The sequence below is a fragment of the Eptesicus fuscus genome, chromosome 16 (assembly GCF_027574615.1).
Source record: "Eptesicus fuscus isolate TK198812 chromosome 16, DD_ASM_mEF_20220401, whole genome shotgun sequence".
Lineage (NCBI taxonomy): Eukaryota > Metazoa > Chordata > Mammalia > Chiroptera > Vespertilionidae > Eptesicus > Eptesicus fuscus.
This window is the reverse complement of record NC_072488.1, coordinates 31,333,317-31,350,048: the sequence shown is the minus strand read 5'-3', so window position 1 is coordinate 31,350,048 and position 16,732 is coordinate 31,333,317. Positions and strand designations below refer to the sequence as shown.

The window sequence follows — 16,732 nt, the reverse complement described above, 5'->3', positions numbered from 1 at the left end:
CTGAAATAAATGCAGTCTCTTATCTAAAAACAAATTAAACACTGTCCAGATCCCTTCCTTACAAACCTGAACCTGCCACTTACACAATTTACTTAGATCAATAAACTCTTTGACCCTATGTCTCTACAGATATAAATGAGTGTGAGACCACAAATGAATGTCGGGAAGATGAAATGTGTTGGAATTATCATGGCGGCTTCCGTTGTTACCCACGAAATCCTTGTCAAGATCCATATGTTCTAACATCAGAGAAGTAAGAAAAATAAAAACTTCAGAAAGTAAGAATTTTCTGGTCTTACCAAGCCAAAATGTTAAATATGTTTGTTTGCCTTTGCAGCCGATGTGTTTGCCCAGTCTCAAACGCGGTATGCCGAGAACTACCCCAGTCCATAGTCTACAAATATATGAGCATCCGATCTGATAGGTCTGTGCCATCAGACATCTTCCAGATACAGGCCACAACTATCTATGCCAACACTATCAATACTTTTCAGATTAAATCTGGAAATGAAAATGGAGAGTTCTACCTAAGAGTAAGTATCTTGAGGGCAGCATTCGCTGTTGAGAAAGTTTCAGGTTTGTTGTTGTTGTTGTTGTTGTTGTTGTTTGGTAGTATTCGTATGGAAGGAAAGCTACCATTTAAAGTGTCTTTACGTGCAGGTATTGTCTAAGGCCTTCCTGTGTGCATTAACTCATTCAATCCTCTTGTTAACATTGTTAGATATTAAATATGTACCTCCATTGTTTTACAGAAAAGTGAGACTCGAAGAGATTAAGGAGTTTCTCTAAAGTCATTCAGATAACAAGTTGTAGACTCTAATGGAGTTGTGTGTGACCACCAAAACACAAGCCTACACACACACACACACACACACACACGCTCCAAAAAGATACCAAAAATTAGTGAGTTATTTAATTGTACCTAGAAAAAATAATTCCTGGAGGGCTTTTCAAAAAAACAGGAATTTCTTATTGTTACAGGAGTATTTACATTTTTATAAAACTAAAACCTGGAATCTCAAAGAAGTGATTCCAACCCCCTGCAACATATGTGTCAATAGTTGTACCTCTCTCTTTTTTAAAATATTTTTTTTTCTTTCAGAGAGGAAGGAGAGGGAGAGAGAGAGAGATAGAAACATCAATGATGAAAGAGAATCGAACCCAGGACCCTTCAGTCCGCAGGCCAATGCTCTATCCACTGAGCCAAATCAGCTAGGGCAATAATTGTACCACTGTTGCAAACCTCCAGGCAGACAATTTGAGGTCACCATTGTGTTTTCCCTTTTTTTTTTTTTTCCGTTGCCTGTCTGAAATCTTTCTCTGAGTTTTGCCATTTCTTTTTTCAGTGTCTTCTGGGATATTTTTGCTTCCCCATGCCCCTGCCTCTCTTCCTTTGAACTTGCTCTTAGCACCTCCTCAATCCCTCCAATAGATTCCAAGTAGATCTCCCTGACTTCAGCCTTCCAACACCTCCCCACCCACCCCTGCAAAATCTCAGCAAGTTCATTTTAGGTTAAAAGTCTGCCATACTTTAAATACGGTTCACCACTGCATGTGAAAATGATGGCACCCCACCAAGCAGTTTACAGGGTTACGGTAACTGTTTCACACTAAGGATGTTATTCATCCAGTTACAATTTTCTCAAAACTCCTTTGGGCACTCTTCATTTTTAATCAAATTTTAAAGTCAATATTTCAGTCTGAGAATATGAAAAGTAAATTGGGAAATTCATCCTTGTGGTAAAGTTTACAGATTTTTAATGTTTACACGTTTATGCTGTTCTTTGCTATATTAAGTTTCCTTCCAGTTCCAGAATTATGTGATTCTGTTTCTTTGCCAGTAAATTAGAAATGATTAATTTCTCATGACCAACTTCTGAAGAGAAAAAACAAACCCAAAATACAATATATTACTATTCTTTTTTTTCATAGCTAAGAATAAATTTCTGTAACATTTGATGTTTTAAATTTGAGATAGAGTAGATAATGTAAGTTTACTCTAAATGAATTTCATACAGTCCAGATAATACCAATTTAATAATTCTAGCCCAAACAAATTACATTATTTGTAATCCATGGCAATAAAATAGGTTCATCTAAAAATCTTCTTTAAAAATAATTTCCCATTTTGAACTCTTCAGCTATAATTTAAGAAAATAAAATTTCCTAGCAGAATCAACAAACAGTGAAGTAAAGTTTCAGCATGTTTTTTCCTTGCAATAAACATGGTCCTTTAAAAGTTTTATGATTCCTATCAGTGCATTTATCGACTTGATGTTTTCAAATATACTTAGTGTTTTTTCCAAGTAAAATCCTTTTTTCTCATGAATGATCTAAAACATATCAATTTTTATAATCCTAGAGTTAAATAGTATTAAATTATTTGAAACAAAAAACTATTGAAAATAAAAAGACATTTCAAGACTATTTCTTATCACATAATTCAAAAAGTATTTGGATCAAAATCCTATAAAATTTCTCCACTGAAATTTCACTTGTGAGGAGTGCATTTAATGTATAATAATCAATTAGCAGACCTTAATTAAGCATCTACTTTTTGCTCAGCTCCATGCTAGGTGCATGTAATACATAGTTCCTTATTTCAAAGAGCTTTAAACATGTGGTAAAAGTTAACATCTATAAAAAAAAAAAAAAGAAGAGGAAAGTGTGAATTTAAATCTGTGGTCCAATACATCAAATTACATTATTTGTAATCTGGAATACAAATAATGTAATTTAAAAATTAATGTGGGCTGGAATAGTCAAATAATGTTTCTTGATAGTCACAAGACTGGACCTGAATCTTGAAAGGGACTGTAGTAAACAAGATTTTATTTATATTCCTTTTGGGAGAATATTGAGAAAACCTTCTCCCCTAGAAAAAGGGACATATTGTAAAGAAGTACTACATGAGTTGGAGGTAGAATACCATCCTCCTCTCACCCCACCCAATAGATCTATCCTCCTTTTCTCGAGCTTTATTTTTCTTCATTGCCCTATCAACATTTGTCTATGTCACCCACTAGACTGTGAGTATAATGAGAGCAAGACTTTAGCTGTCCACTCTTCTATGCACAGCACATAGAATGGTACCTGGCACAATTACAGGTGCCCAAAAAATACTTTTAAGTGAGTTTAATTCAATCAGTGCTTTCAAGATATACTGTTACCTACAAGGGGCAAGCACCATGTTAGGTCCAGAGACACAACAGTGAATAAAACTAAGCCAATTCCTGCTCCAGTGGAGCTTGTAGTCAATATGTCAAACAAGTTTGCTGAATGTTACAACTAAGCATTGCAAGTTGCTCATAAATGCATAACAAGTCAACCCCTACCTAAGACAGGAGTGGTCTGTGAGCCTCTCAGCAGAAGTTGATTTAAACTGAAGACTAGAAATTAGAGACCAGCAAATGGAAGGAATAAAAAGAAAACCAGTTGGTCTGGAATTCTAAGTACTATAGGCAGAGTGGCTTGAGAGGAGCCTGGAGAGATGAACAAGGCCTAAACCACACAATGCTTTACAGACCATAGTAAGGGTTTTAAGAAAAGGCATCACTATCAAGTTTTCATGTTTAAAAGGTTGTGGCTATACTGTAGAACCTAGATTGTAGTAAAGCAAGAATGGAAATGGAGAAACCAGTAAGTAGTTCAAGAGATGGGAGACTAGGTTTGTAGCAGTGAGTCAAAAAAAAAAAAAGAGAGAGAGACTTATGAAGATGTAGGAAGAACTACATGACTTGTTAACCCATTTGCTATTGAGAGATGGAAGAGAAGGCAGCAGCAAGGATAACCTCCAAGTTTTTGTTGTGAGCAGCAGTATATGGTGATGCCATTTACTAACATAGGGAAGAAGGAGCCAGTGTAGAGAGGAAGGTGAGGAGTTCAGTTTGGACATATGGAGTCCTGGCCCTCATGAGGCATCCAAGTATAGATGAGTAGAGTGTTGGGTATGTGGAATTAGAATTCAAAGTACAAACTTTCAAGTCACTGACAAATACATGATAATTGAACGCATGGCTACGGATTCAATAACTCGTGGAGAATGTGTAAAGAATGGGTGAAATCACTTAGAAAAGAAGAGAACCTGGGATAAGGAGAGGCTAGATTATGAAGAGTTTCCTTTCTGTAACTTGATTTGGACACTATCATAATCATATGATATGATTTGGACACTATCATAATCAGTATCTTAGCCATCTTATCCCCCATGACGTTTGGCTTCATGCCACTCTGCCACCAATCCCATGGTCACACGCTGGACTTAGTTATCATTCAGAACAGTTTCATATCAGAATCGTAGTCTCCAGTGACACACTTAATGACTGACTCCTCTCTCATGCCCTCATTCCCACTCTATCTTCTCTTCATACCCAAAGTGATGCTAGTCCCCTGACCCCTCGCCCTCCACTTTCTTCCAGTCTATCAACTATTTGGTGGACCCTTGAAGTACTCTGTCACCAACACCTCAACTTCCTGACCAGCAACCTGGATCAGTCCCATAATCCACATCTATTTTTATACCCAGCTTGTCAGCACAGATTGGTAATACCATAAGTCTTTAACTTCAGATGGGTCCTCAACAATCCTAATATTTTCCTTTATTTCTTCTCTTCGGCTCTTGATTTCAAATGTCCCCACACTCTTTAAATCCTTATACCCATCATTTTCAGTTGCCTCTCTCTCTCCCCGCTTCCTGGCCAAGGTTCTTAAAGCTCAGTCTGCAATTACGGTCTCTGCTTTCTCACTTCCTATCCTCACATATCTATTGTCTGTTCCCACTACCCTGCTAAAATTTCTCAGGAAAAAAGCCAACACCAACATCCATACTGCTAACTCCAGGGCTACATTTTTCCGTTCCAGTCACCCTCAGCCTCTCCTGCTCAATTAGACACTGCTGGCCACTCATTTGTTTTCCACTCAATCATCTATTTCTTCACAGCTTTCTTCAATGCTTCTCCTCTGCCCACTCCTTAAATGTTGGCCTCTGTCAGAGCCAGTTTTATCACAGATATATTATCTCCCTTGGTTTAATACACTCAGTGAAGTGACTGCTAAATCTTAATCCACTGTCTCTAACCCTGCCCTCCTCTTGGTGTTCAGATTCACACATTTACCTGCCCCTCCAGCTTCATCTCCCTCTACTCTTCAGCACCCATCACATTCTTTATCAAAATGAAATTGCATCTTCTTCTGAATATACTTCTTTACAAAACTTCCATTTATTCTGGGTGACTCTCCTCAGTCATTCAAAAGTCTCCCCTTGGTTCTTGAGGGTCCCTCTTCATACATGCCTTGCATTTCTGCATATAAATTAGCATTTGCCACATTCTATTGAAATTACTATTTACATGTCTCTTCATCTACTGGAATGTAAATTTTGAGAAATGAAAGATGACAACTTTTTCACCAGTTCAAAAATCATCAGATTCTCACCCAGCCGGCGTGACTCAGTGGTTGAGCGTTGACCTGTGAACCAGGAGGTCATGGTTCAGTTCCCAGTAGGGGCACATGCCCAGGTTGCGGGCTCAAGCCCCTGTGTGGAGTGTGCAGGAGGCAGCCAATCAATGATTCTTTCTCATCATTGATGCTTCTATCTCTCCCTCTTCCTTCCTCTCTGACATCAATAAAAAATATATATTTTTATTTATTATTGTATTATTTATTTATTGTCTAAAGTTTTACATATGTCTCCTTTTTCCCCCACTTGAACCGCCCTCCCCCCCCCCGCACTCCAGCCATTTCCACTATGTCCATTGGTTATGCTAATAGGCATGCATACAAGTCCTTTGGTTGCTCTCTAACCCCCTCCCCTCCCTGCCATTTGTCTCTTGATCTAGTCTTGTTCATCAAGTTATGTAGATCATTATGTCCCACATATGAGTGAGATCATGTGATATTTATCTTTTTGCAAAATTATTGGATTCTCACCTGAACTCCAGTCTGTATAAAGACTGAAATACTCAATAAAAGTGAAGAGAATATTAACATAGAGGGCAAATAGAAAACATAGAAAAAAGCAGGCTCCTTCCTTGGAATTGATGTGTGGACAAAGGATAAGGCCCAAGAAGGATTGGAACCAAGAAAAGACTAAGGAATGACTTTTATCCCACCCTTAAAATGCTTCCCCTAATTCTTTTACGAGGTATACTCCCAAAAGAATAAAAACTTCAATTCAAGAAAAATTATTTTCTCCCTTCCTCTTTTTTTCTTTTATTTTAGCAAACAAGTCCTGTAAGTGCAATGCTTGTGCTGGTGAAGTCGCTATCAGGACCAAGAGAATATATCGTGGATCTGGAGATGCTGACAGTCAGCAGTATAGGAACCTTCCGCACAAGCTCAGTGTTAAGATTGACAATAATTGTGGGGCCATTTGCATTTTAGTCTTTTAAAAGAGTTCACTTGAGGCATTTAAATCAGCCAAAGAATATTGTTACCTTAAAGCACTATTTTATTTATAGATATATCTAGTACATCTACATCTATATACTGTACACTCACCAATAATTCAAACAATTACACCATGGTATAAAGTGGGCATTTAATCTGTAAAGATTCAAAGTTTGTCTTTATTACTGTATGTAAATTAGACATTAATCCACTAAAGTGGTCTTCTGCAAGAGAGCTAAGCATACTTTATCTGGTGAAACTTGGATTCTGTTTTATAAAAGTGGGACCAAGCAAAGATCATCTTCTGTGGTGCTTAAGGAAACTTACTACAGCTCCACTGACAGTCTCATAAGGAGGCAGCCATCATAACATTGAATAGCATGAATGAGGTTTTTTATAACTGCTTTGTAAGAAAATGGAAAAAGTCAATAAAGATATATTTCTTTAGAAAATGAGGATCTACCACATTTGTGTTTATTTTCATAATCAGTCTTAACATGGCTATTTATTACATAGTAATAAATTATTATTGTAGGATATTTTTAATTTTGTCAGAAACTTTTTATTATGAATGTAAAAAAAAAAAAAAACACAACAACACCAGTAAGCAAAAATCCCAAAATAAATAAGGTATTCCCTAGAAAATTATTATATTGAGAAATCTACAGGGAGGAGATAAGAAAACAAATTCTTTCTAAGTCACATTGGAGTTGACATGAAGACACAAATACGGTATCTTAGTTTGAGCTGCTAGGACAAATTATAGACTGGGTGGCTGGTAAACAACAGCATTTATTTCTCACAGTCTGGAGGCTGGCAGCTCAAGATTAGGGTGCCTGCATGTTCAGGTTCTGGTGGAATGCCTCTTCTAGGTTGAAGACTCATAACCTATCCTGGTAGAAAGAGAGAGGGAGAGCTCTCTGGGGTCCTTTTTATAAGAGCACTAATTCCATTAATGAAGCTTTCACCCTCATGACCTAATAACCTCCCAAATACCCCACCTCCTAATATCATTACATTGGGAGTTAGGATTTCAACATAAGAATTTCGAGAGGACACAAACATTCATTCCATAACACACAGTAAATATAATAACATTCCTGAATTCAGGAATTCCTCAAGATGTAGAGCAAAATGAAGAAAAGTTATTTTACTGAAGAAGTTTTAATTTCTGAATAAAATGTAAACCCTAAAATTTTACTAACATAACTAAAATTTTTCAACTTTATATTTGATGCTCACAAAGAAAATGGTGATGTTCTTATTCTTGGCCTCCAGAGTGACAGTAAACTAAAGCAAATTACCCTCCCTCCCAGTTCTGTGAAAAATTTTTATGTCTTATTTGTTTAAAATGTAACTGCTTCACTTTGATGTATCATAGTTTTAAATAAAAACAAATATTCTTTTAGAGGATCACCCAATCTTTGGAGGTTTTTTTTTTTAATGTAACCAATGTAATTTTTATGTCTGGGGGAAAATTAGTTATAGCTGTCAGAGCAAAAACAACCATTTAATTTTTTAAAATTAATAATCTAGGAGATGAATAAACAAAAAGACCATTAAAATCATGCCACAAAAAGATGTGCAGCCAATTTTCTCTTGCATCCAATTTCCAAATACATATGAATAAACTCTGATACCAGTCAACCTTGACATTGAAACAAACATTTCTTAAAAGTTGACTAATTGTGCAGTAATTGTCAAAAAGAAATCACCAAGAGACCAAGGCAAAAAACAAACTTCTTGTGTGAGTAGAGCAGGGGAAGGGCTTTTAAAGGTTGAAGGGGCATAGAAACAATGGTGAGAACAGGTCTAAACAAGGCTGAGACAAGGCGGTAGAGTTAACAACCAGCCACAACACAGCAGAACTATTGAGGGTGTTCCTGTCACCCTGTTCACATGATTACCTGCAGTCCAAATAAATTATGGCTTCATCTAAATTCTTCCATTTTTAAACAATATAGTGGTTTTTCTACATATGGACACATTTCTCAAGTCAGAGTTAGGAATGGTAAAAGTTTTGTTTTTAAGCCTAAAGCCTTCTTAAGATTTTTTACTTTTAAACAAGAAGGCAAGATCTTATCTATAACTCCTGGGCTCTGAGACTTCCATGCTTTCTGACTGGACAAAGTTATTTTCTGATAATGGTTAAGAAAGCTTTCTTTTTTTTTTTTTTCTTTTTTTTTTTTTTAATGAATCTTTATTGTTCAGATTACAATTGTTTCTCCTTTTTCCCCACATATCTCCCCACCACCCAGTTCCTACCCCCCCCCCTCATCCCTTACCTCCCTCCCCCCGCTGTCCTTATCCATAGGTGTATGATTTTTGTCGAGTCTCTTTCCATACTCCCCACACATACACCCCTTTCCCCCTGAGAATTATCAATCCACTCCCATTCTATGCCTGATTCTATTAAGTTCACCAGTTTATTCTGTTCCTCAGATTTTTAATTCACTTGACTTTTAGATTCACTTGTTGATAGATATGTATTTGTTGTTCATAATTTTTATCTTTCTCCTTCTTTTTCCTCTTTTTAAAGAATACCTTTCAGCATTTCATATAATGCTGGTTTGGTGGTGATGAACTCCTTTAGCTTTTTCTTATCTGTGAAGCTCTTTATCTGCCCTTCAATTCTGAATGATAACTTTGCTGGGTAGAGTAGTCTTGGTTGTAGGTTCCTGCTATTCATCACTTTGAATATTTCTTGCCACTCCCGTCTGGCCTGCATGGTTTCTGTTGAGAAATTAGCTGATAATCGTATGGGAGCTCCCTTGTAGGTAACTAACTGTTTTTCTCTTGCTGCTTGTAAGATTCTCTCTTTGTCTTTTGCTCTTGGCATTTTAATTATGATGTGTCTTGGTGTGGTCCTCTTTGGATTCCTTTTGTTTGGGGTTCTGTGCGCTTCCTGGACTTGTAAGTCTATTTCTTTCATCAGGTGGGGGAAGTTTTCGTTCATTATTTCTTCAAATAGGTTTTCAGCATCTTGCTCTCTCTCTTCTTCTGGTACCCCCATAATTCTGATGTTGGTTCGCTTGAAGTTGTCCCAGAGGCTTCTTACACTATCTTCAACTTTCTGAATTCTCTTCTCTTCATGCTTCTCTGGAAGAGTGTCCTTGGCCTCTTTGTATTCCAAATCTTTGAGTTGATTCTTGCAATCCTCTAGTCTGCTTTTGGGTCTCTGTATAATATTTTTTATCTCAGTCAGTGTATGTTTAATTTCTAGTTGGACCTCATTGAATTTATCGGCCTTTTCCATGAAATTCTTGAAAAACCTTATAACCGTGGTTTTGAACTCTATGTCCAGTCGCTTGTTCTCCTCCATTTCTTTGGTTTGTGATCTGTTTCCTTGCCTTCTCATATTCTCTGCTTCCCTGAGTTGGTAGGGTAGTTTTGTGTACTAGGTGTCCTATTGGTTCAACGGGTCAGCCTCCCAGTTACTTGAGGTGGACACTCTTGGTGTACCCTTGTGTACTGTGTGTCCCCCAGCAGGAGCTACAGCAAGGGCTAGTTTTCTCCTCCTTTGCTTGGGCGGTTTTGGAGCAGTCTGACTGGAGCTGCAGTTGGTTAAGCTGCTCCAGAACAGGCCATTTATATGCAAAAGCCGCTGTGTGGAGCCGGGGCGGGTTTGTAGAATGTGCGGGGCGGGGCCTCAGGGCGGGGCCTCAGGGCTGGGCGGGGTCTCAGGGCGTCACTAGGCTGGGGCGTGGCCAACAGCGATGGCTGCCTTCAGCCGTCTCTGCCTTTCCACGTTTCCAAGTCCCTGCGCCCCGCGCTCCAGCGCAGTAAACAATGATTGCTGGGCGCACCACTGCAAAAGTCACTCTCACTTTCCGACCCGATGGCCGAGAGTCCAGCTTCTCCCCGTAGGTGCCTGGGTCCCCCGAGTGTCTCCAGAAACTGGATTTCAGAGTGATCGGGAGCTTGTCTCCCTGCGGGTTGAAGAAAAGCCGCGCACCCAGCCGCCCGCCGCCGGCCCGATTCGCGTGCCTCCGTACCTCAGCTTTTCAGCGATTGTGCTTCTTTCTCTTCTTAGTTGTAAATCTTCCACTCAGCCAGCTTTCCCGTGGTTTTGGGTGGTAGACGTTTTTGTCTTTTAGTTGTATTTTTGAAATTGTTGTGTGAGGCAGCAGATTAGTTGTTTAACTATGCCGCCATCTTGGTTCCTACCTCAAGAAAGCTTTCTTGGTTGTCAGGACTTCTCAAACAGAGAAAACTTTCCTTCCACTGCCAAATTTCCCTCCCAACTAGTTTACTTGACCACTTGCAACCTCCATTCCCTCCAAGCATAAAATCACTTACTACATACACTTTTTTAAAAATAATAACAGAATTCCAAAACCATCTTATTTTTAAGACTTGCTCAAGGGTACAGTTTGTTGAGCAAAAACACTGTGCCTAGAATGCAGGTCTTATGACTTAGATTAGGGCTCTTCATCATCCATACTCCAGATTTCAATATCAGCAAGCCATCCTTTCCTTCCAAGCTTCTTCCTGCACAGTGTCCACCCCAAGTCATGGATCAGTCTTGCTGGTTGCCATGACCAGTTGCCATCGCTGCTGTTACTTACATGCAGCGAAGTTGAAATAACACAGATACCAACCTGATTCTGATTTACTCTCTTAAACTTTAGCTAATTTTTTCTCTTTAAAAACTCCAGAGCACAGAAGTAATTGTGTTATACAAAATACTCCTGAACTGTAGAAACTGAAACTCAAGAACCAGTCATATAGACCTTACTATACTTGAGAGGACAGCAATTTCCAAAAGAAAAAAAAAAAAAAAAAGCTTATCACTAAAGATCCAAGTGGAACTGTTGGCATGGGGGAAATGTGGGAGTCACAGTGGTGAAGATGGAGTGGGGATAACTCCTGGTTCAGAAGCTGGACCAAAGGGCTTACAGAGTCCTTCCTTCCAGTATTTGTGTAAGGTAAGGGGTTAATGTAAAGATTACTGACATTCCTTGACACTGGTTAATATTCATCAGATGGTTTTTGAAGGGGCAACCAATGAACATCACCACCTAAAGAATTCTTGCTCTAGAGGCCTGGAATAAGATAAGATATATTTTATTAACATCTCAGTTCTCAATGGGGCTGTTAGCTCTTTCACAACACGTTTAAGTGAAAATAGCAAAAATAGGTAGGGATTTTTTTTTAATGTGACTTAGAAATCAGCTAGAAACCAATTCCCGTATCTAATAAATGTAGTCATCTCTCCTACTCTGCCTCTACAAAAAGATGTTTTAGTGAATCCAAATGACGGAAATACCACCTGAACACGGCCCAGTGGAATTATTATTTGGGGGAAGCTTCACAAATAAAAGTTTATTGTTGTATCTTGTTTCCATAACGCTAAGCAGTTGCTTATGTTTTGAATATCCATGAAAGTTTTTAACTTTCTAAGTCTTCTTTTAAAATATAGACTAGCTGCTAGTCTGCTCATATGTTTTGCATAAGAAGCCCACAAGGGACAAAGCCCTTCATTGATATGTCGAATTATTTTTTTAACACACTTATATTTCTATCCTGAATCATCATCTCAAAAAGATGGCAAATTTCCATCTTCCCAGCTGGGGGGAGCACCTGCAAAATACAAACCCAAACTATGACACATCTGGTACCAAAAACACAATCTGGCCAGCAGATTAAAATATCAGGATCATTGCACAGAAACAAGGCAAAAAGTTAACTACCTCTTATATGCCGTCAACACAGATGTCTAGTTAAGCTGTTTATATTGTAAGCACATGTATATGTTAATGGAGCACAGAGCCCTTTAATAAGCCAGAGTTGGAATATAAATGCAAGAGAATGTTAAAGACCTGAATGCAATAATTCATTCTTTTTTATCTTCCCATAGACATAGAAACTAAATTACTTTTTTTCAGAACCTCAACATTATTTTTAAACAGATGCATATAGCACACAAAAAATATTTTGTTTCATTTTTGGGGTATCTCCAAATTATTTATTTTGTTTAAAATCTGTATTTCATGTTTTTGTATTTTAATATTTAGATTATGGTCCTTTAAATGGCAAATTACTTACTTAAACCAAGTGTCTTGGTTTGTGTTGCCTCCAAAGCGGACCCTGAAACAAGAATTGAGTGTGGGTAGTTTGAGAGGTTAACTTAGGAAGAACAGGAGAGGAAGTGAGGAAAATGAGTCAGGAAAGGGAGAGATGCCAATAAATGAGTGAGTTAATGTATTGGTCACTTCTATGGGCAACTAGCACTCAGTTTCTCTGGGAATCCTCTGGGAAATTGTGTGGAACTCACCTCAACAGTATCCCATTAGAAGCTGCCTAGGCTTATCCATTTATCTGCCAACTTCCATCCTAGTGGTGATGATTGCCCCAGGGACATTAATGCTACACCCCCTTTGTAACTGCCTGCAGGGGGCAAGCTCTCTGGCACTAAAGAAAGTCTTCAGGCATAGAGGGAAGAGAGACAGAGGCTTGAGGTGGGATGCTGTCAGTGAGCTAGAAGTTTCTACTGCAGCCCCCAATAAACCCAAGAGGCTGATGGGATGTGTGGCAGGCATCAACATCTGCTGACTGAGGTCAGTGCACTTTTTGATGAGTCTGACACCTGAAGCTGGAGTAACTGGCCTGATGGCTTCATACCACGTGAGCCTCTTCCTTCACCTTTTTCCGATTGGTTCTCCACCTTTTTCCCTCTCGTCCTCTATCTTGCCCTTTTTCTAGTCTAGTTTCTCCTCTGAGTATCACTCACGTAGCAAATCAGGTACCAACCATGTCCAAGACACATGATTCTGAATTAAATACAAAGACACATTAAATAATACGTAAAGTAGCATCTTACAGTTAATACTAGGAGCCTATCTAATTCTAGAACAAATCCAACTAGAGAGTCTTATATAAAATTAGTTGCCCTTCAAAGGTGAATTTTCAGAGAAGCTAATGAAGCTCAAGCTTCAAGGCCCTTCCCTTGTAACAGTTGCTTCCAAGGCCCTGAAGAGACCCCAATAATGTGTCACATGGTCATATTATTTTTGTAAAATTTGCATAATTGTTTAAAATCAGTCTTTCCTCTTAGGTCCCTCCTTGCCCCTAACCCTTTGTCATATCACACTTACACTGGATAGCACTGGAGTGGTCACAGTACTTTTGGAAATCCAGCACAGGGAAGTTGACTTAAGAAGGTACTTAGTTTGGGTTTAATGGGATATATCTATGCAATTCACAGCCACTTCTACTTATGGTTAATTTTAGTTCCTGTCTGGTATAGGAACAGCTTCTACAAATATTCCTACCACCCTTAGCGTTGCCTTACCTGACAGCATGCACAAAGGTTCAAGGCCAGGGGTCTTATCACAATATAATACGTCCCACAGCATCCATAACTAGAGTACATAGAAGAGGAAAAACAAGTTTTTAATAGAATGGGTGCATGTTCGAAGGCTATGCCAGCAGCCCAGAGAAAGATGATATGTCAATTTGGACAAAAGTGTTGGTGGAAAGTATGAAGAGAAAGGAACAGATTCAATATATATATGGAAGACAAAATAAAGAACTTAAGGATGGATTGGATGTAGAGAGTGAGGGAGGACATGTCAGAAATGACCCTGGTTTTTGTCTCCCATAACCCAATAGGCAACTGTTTCTAAGCACAGATTCAGGAATCCAGCTTCTAGCATTTAGGGGCTCTACCATCTTCAATAGATGGCTTTCAAGGTCACTGTGCTCAACTACATTAAGAAGTGGATCAATGGCAGATAGAACATGAGAACTTTTTATGGGGCAGGCCTGGAGTGGTTTACATCACTCTGCTCATCTTCCATTGGCCACGTTTGTGAGGGAGGCTCAGAAACATAGTCTAGCTGTGTGTCCAGGAAGAAGAGCAAACAGGTTTGGTCACTACCCAGCAGTCTCTGTCTCCATGGGGAAGCTAGGAAATTAATATATTCTTTATTCTGGGAATGGAAGTACTCCACTACAGAAGATAACAGTTTTCTAATTCCTAGATTTATTTTTAGTTTCACTTATATTTTTCTATATTCCTTCTCTTTAATGTATTTATTGTATTCAAGGGTAAGTAGAATCCTTACTGTTTCACTTCCATGTATTCACTTTTAATGAGGGCACATCTTTTTTAAAAAACACTTATTTATTCATTCAATAGATATTAAAGTGTCTACAGCTGCCTCAGCCTATTGTTTACTCCTTGTCCAAGGATGACAGAAAGGAAAAAAACCTATTGTTTTACTCAAAATAAAAGGGTATTAGAATTGGGTTTTAAATTTATAAGGAAAATGTTTATGCACAACTATGATTACTTTAGTGTTATTTCTAATAACCAAACCAATAAAAACAGTTGAAATGTACAATAACTTAAACTATGGCACATCTATATAATAGAATATTATGCAGTGATTAAAATGTTTATAAAGAGAATTTTTATGGATTAGGGACTGTTTATGTGTTAAGCAGAAAATGCAGGAGGAGCTATATCAATTACATAAATATATGCACAGAAACAAAAAAGTACTCCAAATGTTAAATGTGGTTATTTCTAGGATAGGATTAAAAGAACAGTGTATTCTCTTTTTTCTATATTTTCCTATGTTTATAATTTACTTTTTTCTACAATGAGTTTCATATCAGAATAAGAAGTTCTTTCTTCAAAAAATTCAAAACAAATTCAAGGAATCCATAGGAGATTTGAAAACATGATAGGTAAACATAGCCAGGCCATATTAAAGCTTCCTAAGCAAAATGGGCATTAAACTAAAATTGGAGGCTGCATCCAAAATCTGGGAGTGAGTCACCAAATCTTCTATGTGAATGCTTATTCAGTAGTGTTTTGGTATAAATCCATTAACTAAGAATTTTAACACCTTGGTGTCCTATATGCAGCCCATAGGATGGGTCTATCATTGCTGACCTAGTAGTGCAAAGCCAAAACATAGAACTGGATCCAGAGGGTCCACGTGAATAGATGAGGTGGCATAACAAAGCCAAGCCTCCTGGTGATAGAGAATCAGGGGGAGAGGCCATATTTTGGCTTCCATAGCAGCAGAGGCAAGAGGCGCCAGACATCAAACAGTAGATGCAAGAGGCAAAAGCTGCAAGAGGATGTTGGATTCGGATGTGTTAAGTGAGGTTCTGGAGCAAGAATTCAGGTGTTGGGCAGTTCACATTAATCTCCTGAAGTGGAATTTAGACTATTGCCTCCATTGAAAATCTAAGGTATGCTTTCAAGCATCTTAAAAGTATAGCTTATGGTAGCCTTTTCCAAGAAAGGCATTTTTAATGCCTAGATACTTAAATAATAATAATGAGAGCTAGCATTTATTAAGCCCCTATTATATTCCATGCTCTGTGGCCTCATACTGTACTGAACACTTGGTGAGCTTTACAAATATTATTTCACTTTATGCCATAGGCATTTTCATTCCATCTGAAAGGTGAAGAGACTGAGACTCTGAGAAATAGACTCCCTTAGTCACACAGATTGGAAGTGGTGGAGCCAGGTTTGTAACCCAGGTCAGTTTGACTCCAAAGTCCATATCCTAATCACCTAATTTCTCATCAGTGACTAATTATGTGTCCATTGATTTTATCTGTGCTTCTTTTTAAAAACATGTCATTAAATAAATAAAAAAAATCTACCAGGGATAAGGCTATTGGTTACCATGGGTAAATAAATCACATTAAGATCTTTGATGTCTGTTAAAGAAATCTATATAAAAGCCTAAGTGACCATTATGACCAGTTGACTGATTGCTATGATGTGCACTGACCACCAGGGGGCAGACACTCAATGCAGGAGTTGCCCCCTAGTGGTCAGTGTGCTCCCACAGCCAACCTCCTGCGGCCAGCCAACCTCCCACAGTCCCTCCCCCTGGCTGGCCGGCCACTATCGGCCCCATCACTGGCCAGGCCGAGGGACCCCACCTGTGCACGAATTTGTGCACCGGGCTTCTATTATTACTAATAAAATATTATTGCATATTTTCAAGTTGCTAAGAGAGTAGATCTTAAAATTTCTCATCACAAGAAAAAAAAATACTATGTATAGTGATGGATGTTAACTAGACCTATTGTGGTGATCATTTTGCAATATGTACAAACATGGAATCATTATGCTGCATACCTGAAACTAATATAATGTTATATGTCAATTATACTTCAATATAAAAAACTATTTATGAGAGTTTATTTGGGAAAAAATGAAGTCTTCTCAGCGCCCTTAACATCACACCATGGGGTCTGGATCTGACTCTTCTTCCTCTCTAGCCAAAGCAATGATGTCAGAAATGAAAAGTTTATAGTAGGAATGTTTAAGGCAGCAGCAAAAATTAGACTAAATTCAGGAAGGATC

The 16,732-nt window shown here is 38.3% G+C and overlaps 1 protein-coding gene and 1 long non-coding RNA gene across 7 annotated transcripts in view; one reads left to right on the top strand and one right to left on the bottom strand.

The window, feature by feature from the left end:
- Positions 1 to 16,732, bottom strand: part of LOC114230252 (uncharacterized) — a 275,275-nt gene that overhangs the window by 114,730 nt on the left and 143,813 nt on the right. The gene's annotated exons all lie outside the window — the stretch shown is intronic.
- Positions 1 to 16,732, top strand: part of EFEMP1 (EGF containing fibulin extracellular matrix protein 1) — a 73,821-nt gene that overhangs the window by 53,773 nt on the left and 3,316 nt on the right. For 3 of the 4 annotated variants that reach the window (XM_054728174.1, XM_054728173.1, XM_008162109.3), the window contains 3 exons: positions 130 to 253; positions 338 to 533; positions 6,220 to 7,803. In XM_054728174.1, coding sequence (XP_054584149.1) covers positions 130 to 253; positions 338 to 533; positions 6,220 to 6,381 — 482 coding nt within the window. In that variant the 3' untranslated portion in view covers positions 6,382 to 7,803. Of the gene's footprint in view, positions 1 to 129; positions 254 to 337; positions 534 to 6,219; positions 7,804 to 15,793; positions 15,895 to 16,732 lie in introns of those variants that run through there. The other variant, XM_054728172.1, reaches the window with a different exon arrangement.